The sequence below is a fragment of the Lissotriton helveticus genome, chromosome 10 (assembly GCF_964261635.1).
Source record: "Lissotriton helveticus chromosome 10, aLisHel1.1, whole genome shotgun sequence".
Taxonomy (NCBI): Eukaryota; Metazoa; Chordata; class Amphibia; order Caudata; family Salamandridae; genus Lissotriton; species Lissotriton helveticus.
Genome location: NC_136071.1, coordinates 89677514 through 89695125, shown reverse-complemented (window position 1 = coordinate 89695125; position 17612 = coordinate 89677514). Strand labels below are relative to the sequence as shown.

The 17612-nt window shown below is 41.7% G+C and overlaps 1 protein-coding gene across 1 annotated transcript in view; it reads left to right on the top strand.

Annotated features, from left to right (window-relative positions):
- LCMT1 (leucine carboxyl methyltransferase 1) overlaps positions 1-17612 on the top strand; it is a 172807-nt gene that overhangs the window by 146056 nt on the left and 9139 nt on the right. Inside the window, exon 10 of the mRNA XM_078664171.1 lies at positions 14071-14168. Coding sequence (XP_078520297.1) covers positions 14071-14168 — 98 coding nt within the window. The remainder of the gene's footprint in view (positions 1-14070; positions 14169-17612) is intronic.

Here is a 17612-nt window from a genome sequence, read left to right as displayed (position 1 = left end):
CCGAGCTCACGTGACCGCGATGTTCTTAAAGGAACCGACACTATTGAAAAACCTCCAAACTTTATTAGTGGCAACGCACATTTGCTAATCCAAATGTGCTATCAGGTCCTGGACCTTAACCCATGATTGCCAGTCGGAAGCCGAAAGGTTATTTAACCCCAAATTACTCCTCACGTTGTTAAATCAACAGAGTGCTTTGTGGTAAATGTAGTTCCACAGGTATATTGGGTGGACTATTTCAATTTGCACTAGTCGTGCAAGTAACCTTTCGGCTTCTGACTGGCAATCATGGGTTAAGGTCCAGGAACTGATGGCACGTTTCGATTAGCAAATGTGCGATGCCACTAATAAAGTTGGGAGGTATTTCAATAGTGTCGGTTCCTTTAAGAACATCGCGGTCACGTGAGCTCGGTATGAGGTAGAAACTGAGGACGGATGCAAGATATGCAAACTCGCGGTTTAGGATTGACTCAAGACGCCGTACGATACGTAAGTCTGCGCTTACACCAAAGGAGCCCTCCAGTAATCCGGAGAATGTTTTATCTGGCGAGACTTAGAATTCTTTTCACTTGTTTTTCACAGGACTCGGTGTGTAAAACAAGTTAAGTGGCTCCGTGGTCTAGTCGGAAAGACACACCGGCAGAAACATTCAGCCCGGCTGGTTGCCGTCAAAGTCAAGACCGGGTACAGGGGCGGCTTTAGGCATGTGCAAACTGTGCACCTGCACAGGGCCACCAAACCCCAGGGGCCACCACGCCAATATATATCCTTAATATAATAATCCTCTGAGGATGGATACATATTTGCATGGCAGCCCCTGGCAGGGATTTGGTGGCCTCCGACTGTTCCACTTCCAAACACCCTGACACCCCCTCTTCACTGGCCTCCGCGCCTGCGTTTCTCCGGGGGCCCCCTACCTACGCTCCCTGCCCAGGGCCACCATGAGCCTAGAGCCGCCCCTGCGGGGTAAGCCGTCGCCAGTCGGTGTCTTAATCATGGGTTTATGGTATGCCTAGGAGTGCATGGCAACCAACCATTTTTTCTATGCTTTTTCAGGCATCCCCTTTCCAGTCACAAAGTTTGTCAGGTCAGTGAAAGTGGTTTCTATTTAGCCTTAGGCGGTGGCCAAGCAGGGGTAGGAGCTGTGTGTAAGAAGTTTGTTTGATTGTGTTTCCGTTTACAGAACATTTGGACATAACCACAACACCCCTCACATGAGATACCATTTACAGGATTGAAAAGGTAGGCGGGTCTAAGCCGGTGGCTTGCTATGTGTTTGAAAAGACTTTCCTTTGAATACAGACCTTAATTTAGTTTTATGTGTTTTTTGTCTTTATAGAAGCCTTGTTGGTCCTGAGGAGAATCCTACAATAGGGGATTCGAAACGCGTCGACCTCTTCTGGCCTATTGTCACTATTAAAGAGTTGAAGGACTGTGTTAGGAAATTACAGGAATGATTCCAACTGATTTTGTTTTCATTATATAAATTCTATGATTAAGCAAGTAGGGTTGACGAATGTATATAATGAAGCACTCTTGTTGACAAAGGGCCATACCTCAGAGGTATAGATGGTATGGATGTGAATGTGAGTTGAATGCTTGGAGTGAGGAAGGGCTGTTGTGGATGTGGTGTCAATTTGTAAATTTGTAAAGATATTGTGTGTCATTGTAAAAATTGTATGGATTTGTATATATTTTGTATATGCAGAAAACATGTCTTTGAAAAATAATGAAAAATAATCGGACTAGTGACTATAAATGACTAAAATAAACTAGTGACGTAAGTTAAAACGGACTGGTATGTTTTATTCGTATCAGCTTTTTGCACAAAAGGAACTAATTAGAGTCTAGCACTGGCAGTTGTGTTGTTGATTACGTTGATTTGACTTAGCCTTGCTGGTTAGGAGTCTAGACCCTGTGTTGTTGTCCACACAATGAGAGAGGCAAACACCAGAAGAGGAAGCAAAGCCCAAGGAAGCTGACACTTAAGAAGCAAGCATATTAGAGTTCAAATAAAGCCATCCTAGCCCGCTCTACACTAATAATATGTCTTGTAACAGACAGTTCATACACTGTCTTAGACAAGTTGTAAAAAAGAGACTGGTGCGGAAAACAACAACTACACCAAAGACATTTGAAGAAATTAATATTTCCTCACCATTTTCCTAAGCCCACAGCAAACAAGATTTTATTTTTAATGACAATGAAAGCATTGAAAAAGAATTCATTTTTTCTTAGTTAGTGTTACCCGAAGCCTAATAAAGTTAATGGCCAGAACTAAATGCAGCCCACCGCAACTTACCCAAATGTACACCATTCATGGGCAACATATGAACAATGACATACCCCTCATGTATGCCCAATTGTTTAATTGTCAGACCTCAACATCCAATGAACTTGTATCTGTAATACACCAAAAAAACAAATAAGTACTCTCTTTTTAAAATTATATTGAACTTGAGTTTAGTGTAATGGAATAATAAACAACACTTAAGCGCAGACACAAATGCAAAAGCTTTATTTTCAATTTAATGAATTTAGAGAGAAATGCCAAAATCTACCTTATGCCTTTATCTGAGGATTGGTTCTAAAATATGTTTCACTTTTATTGAGTTCCGGGGAAGGGTTATGCAAACATTATTCAAGCCAAAACTTTGTCCCTATGGACTGTGATAATCTGAGAAGCATTTATGCTTTTATATGCGATATAGGGTCAGGAGGATCGTCGACGTGTATTTTGATTCTTGTTCTTTGTGTGATTCACTGTAAATGAAAGAGTATTATATAGTCAGAATCCCAAGCTAGATTTTTACTGTTAAAGATAAACAATGAATGACACATATTGTGAACTGTTGGGATTAGTGCTTTTTGATGAGATTAGATTCTTCTATCCTTATCCTTTCAAAATGAATTTAGATTTCTAAGTATGTGCTTTAGGTTTCTGGGAAGGCCATCCTTTGCTTTCACACTAGAAAGACTGTGAAAAGACTAAGTGTAAGAACGCCCCCCAATTTGCGTGACGTCAATGAAGATATTTGCACAGACACTGCAAGGAAGTAAGGAATGACTATTAAATCTCAGAGGGGCCATCTCTGTATTCATTGATTTGTATTAATAGTCTTGTTATGATCAATCTTCGTTGCCTCCATGTAGTCACCTCCTTCTCGTTATTTGTGTTTGACAAACATTGATGCTTCCGTCCCACCTGGGGGCTCAGTTCTTGGGTTATAGGGTGCCTCCTTATAGTTTGGACCCAGCCATGTGCTAATCATTCTTGATCCTGCTCCTCATGAGAACAGTCCAGCCTGAACTGCAGGCCAGCTGCTCCCTGGACCGGAAACAAGCATCCTGGGACTGGTTTTGGGGTTTCACCCCTCATCAGCCAGGCTATCTTGAATCCAGTGGTGCAGTGAGCACGGGACCCACGTCTGGGCGTACCCTTGCGAACTTGGCGTGACAAAAGCAAAAAGAGCAGATGATGGACGGAATGCTTGCACTAAGTCCAAGCACCAAGAGGCCTAATGCAGCTAGAATCACTATACAAAATGCAAATAAAATAATTTCAGCTGCAGGTAAGCCATACTTTATATTTCAAAAGAAACTGCATGTTGTTGAAGGTTTCTTCGGCAAAAGACATGTTGATCAAAGTAAGTACATATCTGGGTCTTTACAATCACTGTACTTTGAGACAGTGGCATTTTGTAACATGCGAGAAAAACAATGTTAACCTGATCGATGGTCAAAGGTTGGATCACTTGCAATTGATTCTTTTTTCACTAACCAGGCCAAAGTTCTTCCTCATTTTCACTGTCTTTGTTAAGTCTTTGCTCTAGGTTCTATTTTATTTAAGTAGTTGTTGTCTTACCATACTCCATTCAAATTTGGATTTACTCTCCGATATTTAAATCAGTTTCGCTTTCTGTAATCTACGTTAAAATGATAATATTTGTAACTACAATCTTTATACCTCCGTTACGAATTTTTCCAAAACTACATTTACTTTGCAGAGAAACTTCCCTTCGTGGATACCTTCAAAACCTCTCCTGCAGGTAAACCTAGGTTAAGTTCCTAAAGGTTTATCAAAATGTAATTGTATCACTGGTTAAAAATTAATAAATTCATAGTTCTCTGGGACTGTTACAAAACTGACATTAAACAGACTGTCTAGGCATCAAATCAAAACTGCGCGTGTTCATTGCGTGAGGCATGAATGCACTGGAAACACCTCAGAAGAGATTGAGGGCAAAATGTACTGGTGTTCTAGTCGCAATTTTCTAACCGAAACGTATTTTGTGAACTGACCTATGTACTAATAGATGTCTCAATTTAAGAAATCAGACTGGTTCGCATCCCGAGACCTACCTCATTAATTAGGTTGGTTGCAAACTGTGACTTGTTCCCATTTGCCACAGTCAGAGGAACAAGTGTTAGTAGCCACCATCCTGGTGATTGCATTTGGAAAAAAATTAAAACTTTATTTTAAAAAAAGCTGCATGTGAGGAAAACAGCACTGGCGGTAATTTAATCCACAGAGTTTACAATCACGATTTGCCTGAACTAGGATTGCCCCGGGACTCTTACTGACACCCTTACATTGCCTGTTGGTAAAAAAGCTCATAAAGAGTTTGTCATTAGAAGAATTTAAGGCAATTACATCCCACCTAACTTGACCTGGTAATAGGTGTTTAGTGGAGGAGGGGCAGAACTTCAGCATGAAGCATATAAATTGCTTGGCCAACTGAGTACCTCTTCGAGTAGCCGTGTCTGTGATTTACTAGTAGAATTTCTTGTAGCAAGGTGTACTTTGGTACAGGTTATTTTTCCTCTTAATCGAGTTTATGTTGCTACTGTAATATTGTACACTTAATTCTCCAAACACATTTCTGCAATGTACCTTGACTTGTTACAGTAGCGCATCATGTCCCATCAGTCCATTGGTCATTGAGTAGTTTCAGATAAGTTCTCGTTATCCATTTTCAACAGGGTAAGAAAACCCTTCTCCTGGATGTGAGCTGAGGCATGGACATCTCATCCCATATTTTTCAAGTAATGACCTGGTAAAATAGGCCCTTTGAACTATGGACTTGAAGGTAATCAGACCGGTGATGGGCTTAAATATCCTCTGACAAAGGATGTGTTGTCTCGGTGTGATCTACCTTCGGTTTGGGAGGACTCAGAACAGTAATAGCATCAGGATTCTTCAACCTTGCCTAAACGTGTTTATCTGCGCATGCATTTCCTATGCAGCGACCTTTGTTACATGAGACATTGTTGTGCAGTTGTAATGCCTTAATGCCCTCCTGACAACACTTCCATCCATCATTAAACCAGGCAGTTTCCCGCTTGCCTCCTATGATTTAATATTCTGAGCATAAAACTACCTAAGATCCACAGTTGGATTCGCTGAGGTGTGCTGCCTCATATTGCTTGTTGTAGGTCACACCATTAAGGACTGTCTTGGGTATAATTAAGAATTGTCACAACCCATCAATCTCAATTTTCAGAATCGCTGTAGATGACCATGTATAAGGTTCTCAGTTTTCTGAGCAGGCTGAAGCCTCATCAATCATTTTAAACTGTTTGTTGAATTACCCACTGAGGTCTGGATGAAAGGAGCAAACAACAGATGCAAGTGTATGACTACCTGGGTTTTGAGCAGACCGTAGAATGTTGACTCCATAATGTTCTATTTATTTCCCAAAGAGGCTCTCGAGTTGTTAATCCTAAAATCCCATCCTTTGCCTTCATGGGGGGTTCTGGCCACAGTACCGTGTAACTAAACATTTTTTGTACAGCAAAATATCTATTTGGAAAAAAAGGGGTCAATGGTGCTTTTTCTGTGCTGCAAGCTGCACCCACTACACCCAGAATCTGGTACGGAACGAAGCAAAGGAAGCCGGAATTGGTGTACTGATGGTTGGTGTAAGGAGAACCAACCAATAGTAGTGCCAGTATACTGCAGTGAGTACATTTGATTTTCTTGTCCAGTCTCACTTTATCAAAACTAATGGGAAGATTTAAAAATATTTTATACGTGGTAGTAGAGATGGCGCTGTGTTAAAATGTCTCTTGTAAATAAATATAGTTTGCAAGAGCACCATGAATGAGCTTCACATCTTCAGTGATGAAATATCTACAAAATTCATGAATGTCCACCCCTAGCGACTGATTGACAGATGACGGCTGAGTGCGCATGATGCTGGCATAACGCTGATCTTACCTGACAGCACTGAAAATGACAATCCGCGTGGATTGAGAAGGGAGCTCCTAGCTTCAGTGTGAGGAGAGTTGCATCTAGCTGCAAAGCATTTGAAGGCGATCGCTGATCTGGAGTGTTATTGAAGGCCTAGGTAGGTCTGTCCCTTTTATGATTCTTGTCCTGGACCTGTGGGGTGCACTAACCCTGCTCTCCATAGTGACTGAGGACTACTGTCCCATACTGCTACCGGTGATCCTGTGCTGATAGTCTGAGCAGATGTATGTATCTATTGTGTGTGGTTTATGTAATGCAGTATGCTTGTCTAAGTGAGCCAGAGTCAGGGAGGCCTGTGGGTTTCTTTTTGCTAGCCCCTACCCTACTCATGTAGGAGGTGAGGTTACTCTCCCAGACAAAGGAGGTGCATTGCTGACTTTTCCTGAGACTGGATGGAGGGGACCTTGACACCGAAGTGGGAAAGAAGAGACAGCTTGCCTTAGAAATTTAGTGAAGCCATTTTTCTGCAGAGAGCTGTTGATTAGTCTCTCTGAATACTGCCAATTTGGATGATGGTAGGGATGAAGAGCGGCACTGCAGTTTCTGCCTGAAGACGAGGAAAGGATTGAGCCAATCCAGCAGCAGGAACAGATTACTGGCATGGCCAAGAGCAGGGACCCTGGTGTGAGAGGTCCATCTGACAGACTTGTGAAAGTGTGATTGGCGTGTTCTATGCCTAGAGACTGTCGTTGCCGTTGTTGCGGAGATTTTGCAGCCCTCCTGAATTGTGCCCAACTGAATTGCCCCATCACCTGTGCTGTCACAGCCATGGCACTTGCTCCACTGTGTGTCTGAGAGGTCTGCGCCAATGAAGAACAGATAGGCGTAAGCCTACGGCATGTAACCCAAGTGAACCCGAATGGACTACTAAAGTGGCTATCATGTGGCATATCCCAACCATGTACCTGTCCGGACTATGCCACGAGAAAGCAGTTTCTGCCTCAAGGCACTTTCTAGGGTTTCTCTAAATGAGTGTGCGTCTGCCGAGGTGCTCACCAGAAGTCTGCCTGATCGGATCTTGACCACTGTGTTGCTGTGCCTTGTACCAACTCAGCTGCCTTCTCCGGACCTGCTCACAGAAGTGGACTGCATCGGCGCATCCACCAGGGTGGACCAAGCCGTTGACGTAGTTTACTCACCTCAGTCATGACTAAGGAGCAGGAAGCAGAAGGGAAGCCTACTGTGAGTCTTGAATACTCGCGAAACAATTATTGAAAGATCTAGGGCCAGATGCACACACACTAGGAATACCGATTTCCTAATTGTGATTATCTTCGAATGGGTATTCCCAATGTATGAACGTTTTTATTCCCAAACAGTGCTTCCTAGTAGGTCGCAACTCACAAATTGACCTACCTCACGATTAGTAATGAGATAGGTTGCAATTTGCGACCCATTAGAAATTTCTTCATTCACAGAGATGGTGGTCTACTGGGGTCCGCAGACCACCAATTCTGTACTGATTGCATTTTTTAAAAAGATTGCTTTTTTAAAAAGCAGTCAATTTGCCTTGAGTTTAAAAAAATGAAATGAAACTTTTAAGTTTCGTTTTTTAACATTTTCAAAGGGGATGTCATTTGCGAATAGGCTACCACCACTTTAGAATTTGTGGGAAAGTATGAATGTTTTGCGACCGGAATTTGGACACAAAATATTAATACATACTACTGCGATTCGGTACTTGGAAGGGACACCCTAAACATGCCCCTTTCAGATGCCGAAGCGCAAATCAAATGCAAACTGCAATTCTTTAACAAATTCCCAAAGCACTTTTTGCCTTTTGTCATTAAAAAAAAGCTTTTTTGCAGTTGCAAACGGGACTATTCCGCAAATCGGGCCATTTGTCAGCTCAAACAAACTTAGCACATCTGGCCACTAGTGTTGTTAATACCTACCAAACCAAAGTTGGGAGAGCACTGCATCTGTGATTAAGGGAATGTAGAAGGGGCAATAGGGCAGCTGCCCGTAAGGGACATAACCTGGCTCCAGAGAATCGGAGTAGCTGATAATTTTGTGTAGTATTAAGCTTTACTGTGTATTAAAGTATTTTTCTTTTTACAAAGATGAGCATTGATCTGGACAGTTATTGTGCTGTTAGGTGTCTGTTGAGTATTGAGCCTGTTGCACCCGCACACTAACCTCCCTGAGAAACCTATGACCGCTCAGCATTGCTGTCACTCCGGGTCAAGTGCTGAAGGGTTGTACTTGGTCCAGTTTGCAGAGTCATGGTAGGATGGACCCCTGAACATTAGAAACAAACAACCCCACTTCCTAGGCCTGTGCTCTACTAGCCCCTGAATGTCCTGTACCCCCCCCCCCCAACAGGACTCGACAAGACGGCTGACAGATGTTGTTGGAAATACACCATTAATGCATACCTGTAAGCACTGGAAATATTATTTCAGAATAAGAGTTAGTTCATTCCTGAAGCCCTTCATGTCCTCTAGCCTGTCCCCATATGTGGGAGGGGGTGGTCCTTAAATTATGAGAGTTTGGCTTGTCTGATCATTGCACCATGATATCCTTTACCTAGTTTCTGGCCTTCTATTTGTATGTTTCGCCTACAGTAAGGTGACCTATGTACAGGTCATGGTTTAAATAACTAGTTATTATGGTGGTTAGTAGCAGTAGTAGTAGTAGTAGTAATAATAATAGGAGTAGTATATTGTGACAACATTTGTAAGGTGCTTAACACAACACTATTAACTATTGTCTGTAGCCTTCTTCTAATGGTCTGGATGTTTTATCGGGAGACGACCTTTACTACGCGGGAGTTTCACTGCAGTAGATTTACAACGCGGGTTTTACAACGCAAGTCGTTTCAATGACTTGCGCTGGAGGGCACTGTAAGCTAAGGAATAGTACGATTTACTATCCAACACCTTCCCTACTATACATAGACTGGCGTTGGAATAGTAAATAGTACTATCCCTAAGTCCAGCGCCCTCCAGCGCAAGTCGTTGAAACGACTTGCGTTGAAAAACCCGGGTTGTAAGATACAGCGATTAACATGGTTGCGTAGTATCGTCATACATTCGTTTTATCTGTTTTGGCAACCATCAGTGGTGGATTCCAGATCAGAAAATAACAATCCAGAGGAGGCCTTGTTAGCCTTTCTGTTTGTTTTTCTTTTCCTGCGCCCTGCAGCCTGAACTGCTCCTGGTCTGTGTGTCTAAATGCAGTGTGCACTGATACTGTGCCAAGCTGCTCTGTTTGTGTCTGAGGAAAGGCCCTGCTGCTGCTTAGTGCCTGTTTTACACCGAAGGGGAGGACGGGTCTCGCCGCTCTGTTGACTACTGCTGCTTCCATGGCCCTCATTTACAGAGCACAGTAAAACGTATTACATGTGTGGTAATTGGATTACTGCTCATTAAACCTGTTCCTCCTCCTGTTTGATGTATTACAGTATACGAAGAACTTTGGCCATTACTCAGTGCTTAATTTGTAAAAAAAGAAAAACAAAGTGCCAGGGCACTCCTCAGGAGACCATTGACGCGTGTACCACTCATTTCCCCTGCTATAGCTGCCAATAATACTACCAACACAACTACTGTCACACCGCTACAAGTGTGACAATTCAGACTATTCCAGGCCCCCAAAGTTATATGAATGGCTTGAGTGGCAGGCATTAGTTATTATTACTGCAAATTAAATTAATAAACACCTGTTGGTGTGCTCATCTCTAAATTAGATAAACAGCGGCACCATGTGGGAGTGCCGGTTTTAACAGTTAAGTGCTAGTGCCGAGCACCAGAGACCACCAGCTCAAATTAAGCACTGCCATTACTACCTAGAAATATGTGTGTGGTCCCTACACTTAAATATTGAAAACTCGCAATAAACTTCTTTGCACCTAGTTTATTGTAGCCAGCTTATCAGGAGTAACTATGCTGATTTTGAACGCCGTCGCATAAATACTGTGCCACGACTTTTCCTCTGATTTAGTTCACTAGTCTAAATGTAGGCCTTCTATGTGTGGAACAAGCTTGCTTGCGTCATGACTTTGGTCACGTGGTGCCTCTTCTATTCAGTGTGTGAATGAAGCTTAGCACTACTGATGCTGACATGGTACTTGTTCTCTGTCTTGCAGAAGCTTAACAAAACTAAATCACTGCATAAAAGCTAAAACTGTTGATTTTGTCAGGGCCGATTACTCTAGATGTACTATTTTTTTTAATGTATTCATTTTTCTAGAACATCAGCACGTAACCATGTGACAGCAGCCAAATATAGACATTAGACAGTTATGCTTACAGTGTATTTGATGAACATCAACTTGTTATAAGACCTGTTCACAACCTCCTGTCAATCTTATGCACATTGTAAGATTTATAAAACACTGAAGGCATCACACAGCGAATCATCGGAGACCAGCCACGTCTCCTCTATGTATAACCCGTAAGGTCTTTCACGTATTCCAAATTAGGAATCTCGCGCCATTTCTTCCAGATTTTATTAAATGACCCTGGACAACCTCTCCCCTTATTTCGTTTTCAGCCATCATACACCAATCTATATTTTTCAGTCAAGCAGGTAAATAAAGACTACCCCGCATCCTAGCAATTTCACTTATAACAACCATTAGGCCTATATCTTCTGACGTATTTTGAGGGAGCAGTATCACCCCACATGCCCAGTATCACTAGTTTAGGGTAGAGACTGGTGACATGTCTCATACCAATGCCAGATAATTCACCATAAACCTACAAAACCTCACTATTCAAGGACATTGCAGCTGCGTGTTAAGGTACGGTCTTGCCTACATCCCTTTAAATATTGGTTATCGCCCTCATTCCTGCATATCTATTTTCTAGTCTAACAAATGTGGTGTCAGATTTTGAGTTTAACCTAAAGCCAGATCTACTTGCTCCCACTCTTCATTCTCTGTGGATCTCAAGTCTTCCTTCCATTTTACCCTCAGTCGTCCAAGGGCATTGGGGATATTATTCACTAGTGCTTTATATGCTGGTGATACAGCTTTCTTCTGCATCGATTATAGAATGATCTGTTTTCCAGGGGTGGGTGGACCACAATTTCAATATCTCTAGTGTATTTAGAAAGAACTTGTCTAAGTTGATCTTTAATATCCCAATTGTGTTCCATTTTTATAATCTCTCATTTTTATAATCTCCATCCTCAGTCATTATACGGCTGTGTCATAAAGGGGGTGCTTGTGTTAGTTTTTCTTTCCAGGCCACCGATTGACAGGCCATTTTCAACATATCTAACACCACCTGTTTTGAGTTCTGGCAGTCTCCACACCTTTAGATTCTCATGGAAACCTAACATACTACCTCTTTGGATCAAGAGTAGTCTCTCCATTGGGGGGGAGGTTCTCGATGCAAGGTAAGAGCCAGTCACCTATTACAAATAGATGGGTGAGAGGGTAATACTTCCTTACATCTGGGAGCGCAGTTCCTCCATCATATAGCCCTTGCGTACCTAGGATCGGAATAGGACAGAAAACAGGCCCGGTGAAATGAAGACACTTACCGCGGGATAGCTGTATCTGGTAGGAGTTTTATCCTGATACCACCAAGCGGAGGGGATCCTTCATACAACTGCCGCTTCCCACATACTAATCTGGAATCCCAAACTTTGCACTCTAAATAGCGTAGATACCAAATTTCTTCCATCTTAAAGAAAATAAATACAAATGGAAATAAGACTGAAGGCTAAGAAATAAATACATCTTAAAAAAGATAAAATCCATTAAGTACAACAAAATGATGTAAAAAGATTACAATGAAACAAAATGCAGAGCCATGGACAACTACAACGAATGTCCGTAAACCGAATGCATACTAACATAGAATGTAGGAAATTAAAATACACTCACACAGCCACTCACTCACCCGTACAGCTACTCATCATGCAGTCAGGACGTTTAATGAAAAACGAAGCTCCGTACGATCACAAAGCACTCTTGTGTTACCATTTCCTCTTGAATTAACATCTGCTCGTAATGAACCCTTTCCACTGGAACCAGGCATCTCCTTGTCACATTTGCTCCAATCTGGAAACTTCACAACATTCTTACTGTTCCAAACATTCCCATCACTAAGTAAAAGGGTAAATGTATTCACCCTCCTAACTTGAAGAGGACGTGAGCATTTAGATGCACACCTATTTGTTTGGTGCCCCATCAACACTCTAACCCAATATCCAATATCAAACCCATCATTCGCATTCTCCACCAAGGTCTTCTTTTTCTCTGTTCCTTTCAATATTAATGCACATGATTTGTGACCTCATCAATTCAATTACCAAATACCAGACTTCAGCAAAAATCCTTTCATTTCTTCAGACACAAAATTGAACACCATTGTCCGAAACGATGCCTTCAGGCACTCTGTCAAACAATTCACTCAAAAAATCAATTACAACTTTAGATGTGTTCTGCTCCATGAACTTTACCTCAGGACATCTAGAAACATAATCCACAACAATACTGGCATACTTAGGACACTTACCCAAACCAAATATCCAAATATCCAAATATGTAATATCGATAGCAACTTTCTTCCACGGACCACTGCCATGTTTTTCTCCATATAGCAAGCAAAATGTCCCTGCAAAGTGAAATAATTTTCACTGGAATTGAACTCAGCCAAGCTGAAGAATGCATGCAGAGTTCTTAGAAGTTTTCAGTGCACAACAGAATTCTGCAGAACATCACCACCTCATGATGTGTGCCACAGGAGATGCGATCCAGTAAATGTGCAGTCAACTACTGCAGTGTGTTTTAATTTTTGGATCTAATTGAGGAATATATTTAATGTTTCTTCTCTCTTAGCCTATCTATAGCTCGCTTTAACCATGTTTTCTTGCACATACTAACACTGCCTACAGGATGTTCTAGGCTCTCTGAATTGACGTTCGAGATGACAAGATGAGAAAAAATTGCTTTGGCGAAAACTGTTAAAACACTTTTTTTAAACTTTTGCAGACCATTTTCTATAGTTCTTATGAACTCAGCTAAGCGCCTGCTTGTTGTGAGAATGTTATGTGAAAAATACTAGACTTATGTGTGTAGTAGAACATAAATTTGAGTCTCGCCTGTACTTGGCTAGCTTGTCTCTTCTGATGATTTAAGGACGGCCCACCGGTTAGTTTATTTTGTGATCCACAGAATGTTAATTTTTTGTCAGTAAACTCGTACAGACTCAACCTAACTCTAAGTTGAAATTAAATTTTCTTTTACATTGTATTAATGCCTCTTTCCGGGTTTTCCTCTGCATAGGACATAACAACAGAAATCAGTGTTTCCATGCCAATTTCCGCATGTTATCCCTCATTTCACCCGTTCTTCCACATTGACATGTCTCCGAATTTTAAAGTGCAAAATGTTATTGAGAAAAACCCTGCAGGTGTTGTATCACCAGTATCTCGTAAACCTGTTTGAAATGAAAGTAACTAAAATGTAGCTATTTTCTGTGAAGAATATCTTATGCAGAACCATTACACAAATGTGGTTAAGTGCTACGCTTGTGAGCGTTCACAAAGTTGTCCAAAGGACTTTGCGTACGTTAAAAGAAAAACATCTTTGCAGATCCTCTAGTTTGTAGTAGTCATCTAGTTAGTGGAACCATTTGCTTATATTAATATTGTGAGTTGTGCTAAAGAATAATTTAACTTACAAACACAACGTCTACTGAAGTAGATTGTTTCTCTTGAGGTTCTGTGCATGGAAAGTCTTGGTGAACTGTCATTTCCTATGTGTTCTAGCTGTCTTTACCATCTTGATTCTTAGTGCCTCTTTGCCTCTCTGCCTTCTGGCGGAGCCGTACATTGACCGCGTCTCTTCTCTTCCCCAGAATCGAGAAGCTTGAGTTCTTGGACGAGAAGGAGCTGTTGGAACAGTTGCTGCTTCACTACTGCATCTGCTGGGCAACTAAAGACAAGCGACAACTGGGTAAGGAAGGATTCCTCACCACTGCAGACCGTCACTTTCATAGCCGCCAACCAGTCATCAGTCGTATCAAACAAGCTTCTTCGAGAAGAAACAGTAATTCAGACCTTGTTCTTATATAGGGCATGATTGCGAACAAGTGTGACAAAGATGTGCCTTTTACAAAGATGTTTTTGTATCAAAATAGGTGGAAATTATTACACAGCAGTAAGAGGGGGCACTGCAACATGTAAAAAGAGATCCTGATAAGGGATAGACATTAAACATGAAAGAATAGGAGTCTCTTCTTGAATTGGGCACAAACTGAAAACTTGGGCGCAAATGCTTTGTGTTCCAGGTTGTCACTATGCACCCATTACAAGATGCATATATTCATAAATATCAGTTCATATTTATTCCAGGAGCAGTTTCATTTAGGACCTACTTGGAGGGAGTTGCTATTGCAAAATTGTGCATTATGGGTAATACTATGAACAAAAACTGTTGTGGAAACCTTTTTCATCTGGTGTTCCCCATTATTCACTACAAAAGTGATAAATGGGTGTAAATATTGACTCAGAGCACAAACAGTATTTGTGCTAGATTGTTTATCACTTATCAGGGAAGGAGTTCCTTAGTGAGAAAGTGAGACTTGTTACTCGTGTTTGAGTCTAATATTTGAGGTTATCTGCACGTGTTCTGTGTATAAGTGGTCTACTGCAAAAAAATTCAGGATTATGTTACGATGTTGCAAACCGTAGCCTGGAACACAATTTTACTTTTAGTAGATACATTTATGGGAGGTAATAAGGCAAACCAATGTTTTGAAGAACAGTTGGAAAAATGCAAGGTTGAGTGGAACAGTATTGAAGTTGTTAATATTCACCTACAATATCCACTACATAATCTACCACTACTTTGTTGTGGCAAATATATAATTACTATTCATACTTTAACCTATGCTTACCTTGCGATGTAGTGGTTAGGTCGATGTGATGTTATTGTCATGCAGTGTAGTGCATGCGATATAGCGGCGTATACCAAAATGCATTTAACTAAATGGAATATATTTGCAAAATAATTCGGATCAGCACCTAGGAAAATGCATAATTTATACAGAAAATAGTTATTAGTACACCAGTACTCGCTGTCTTCCTGTCTCGTGGGTTGCCATAGCAGCACAGACATCATTGTATCGCACACAAAGTATCTTAAAAGACCCCCGATCCCTGCACAGGACATAAAAGGCTCGTAGCTTCCAGAATCGTAGGCACACTCTGTGGTCACATGAAGAGATTTTTCTGTTCAGCTTGCATGCTCTTTTCTTTGCGAACCTTTTTTGGGATTTGTTGCCTCAATTTTAAGAATTGTTTTATTAGGTTATGAGTACTAGATGTTTATTCAGGGTTTTACTATACACCTTTTTTGTGCCTGGAGCACAACAATGAGATACAATGGGCCCATGGTGCCTCACACAGGCCTTCACAGTAAACCTTTTTTTTTTCTTTTTTTTTTTACATCGTATAACTTTTGCTTTATTTATTGAACTTCTGGTAGTATTTATTTGATCTCTAAAACCAGTTTCAACCATGGCAGAGGACATCTCACTGATGAAGCTTTAAGCTAATAACATCGTCATATATCTTAAAGCTTATTTAAATAATATAACCTCTGCCATGGAAGGGGTTAACAGTTTTTTTTGTTCCTTTTTTAAAAAAACTTTGTTTATTGGTATTTTGCAACAAAACAAGAAAAACACCAAACAAACAGAAGAAAAAAAGAGAAAAAGAAGACAATACAGTGGCTGGGTCATAAGGTAAAGAAAATATCAATCAAAATATACATCAGTTGCTGCATGGCACATCAATTCAATATGAACATAGTATCGACAGAGTGGTACGGCAGGGAACCTGTATAATGAGCAATGGCAAGGCAGTTGTAATAATACTTAGCAACCATCCAGAACGTTGAAGCATATCATAGAAAAATACAATGAGCTATGTCAAACAGGACAGAGCAGTGCAATAGTGAGCAATACTAGATCAGTGGGGAAGAAGATGGTGACAATCACTCCTAATACACAGTAGAAGCATCGACAGCAAAAAAAACAAAGTAGGACCTGCGGGGAACAAGGATACATTATAACTGGACAACATTATCATCTCGGTTGTCGTCTCCCTCCAAATCATCATCTCGAGCCATCTGGGCGTGAAGATATGTAACCAAGGGGCCCCAAATGTCTCTCGGCTTGCTAGATATCGGGAGTAATTCAGTGAAAACTGTGTGCTGATCTTGGCTATATGTCATATCAGCAAGCCAGTCCTTGAATTTCGGGGCCCTGCCACGGCCCCACCTACAGGCGACGCGCCGTTTTGCTAGGAGAAGCGCAACGTCTACGAACTTCCTGCATGTCGAGGGGATGTGTGGTGTGTGTCCCAACAGCATCAGGACCGGGTCTGGTGGTATGGATGTCCTGGTCATGGATTCAAGGGCGCCATGTACCTGCTGCCAATAGTCCTGCACAGAGGGGCACTCCCAGGCTAGGTGCAGAAAGTCAGCATGCTCAGCACGGCAACGTTCGCAACGGTCAGAATCAGATAATTGAAATCTGTATTTCTTCATTGGGGTATAGTATAAGCGCTGCAAAAATTTGTAATGTATGATCTTGAGCCTGCAGCTAGCCGAAATACGGGCTGTTAGAGCGCAACAGTATGACCGTTGGGCGTCAGTTAGGTCAACAGCCAGTTCAGTAGACCAATGCCGTCTCGCAGAGGCCTCCGGCGGTAGGCCGCAAATTCTCACATGGCGATAGATGCCCGATACCAGGTGAGAGCCATCCTGCGAGCTTAGAAGGAAGTGAAGTGGAGGCGTGAGTTCAGGCTCAGCAGGGAAATCAGGAAGGATATCGCCTTCACAGTAAACCTTGGTCTTTCTACTGATCCTTTCCCCAAGGGGGTTGAATTCCAAGTCATTTGGCCCAGTCTATCCTACCCACTCATTAGAACATTGGAGTTTGCCCAAGAAGTCCTGTAAGGCCTATCAATGGGTTTTGCCGAATACACCTCGTTCGGCCCGCATGATGGAAGTGCTCATCACTGACTTCTTGCCTTTTTCTGTAGCTCTCAGTGCCCATTTCAAAGCATCTTGATGTCCTTGGGCCGACCATCCGCATTGTCCTTCTGTTGCTGATAGGAAGGTTTTAGTGGGGTTTCTAGTTTCCTAGCCAGTTGGACCCTCTGTGTGCCTTATTACTCTTGTGAGGATGAAAGTCCTATCTCATTTTTCCAGGATCCTTGTGACAGATGAGACTACTACTCTTTGTGTGGAAGTGGATGGAGTCCTGGCTAATATTTATAGGCAGAAATATTGGGTGCCCCTGGGCAGAGAGGACAATAGAGGGGACCATCATTGAGATTGCACAATGCTGCACAATACACCTGTCACCATGCCCTCTTAGTACAGAAAAGG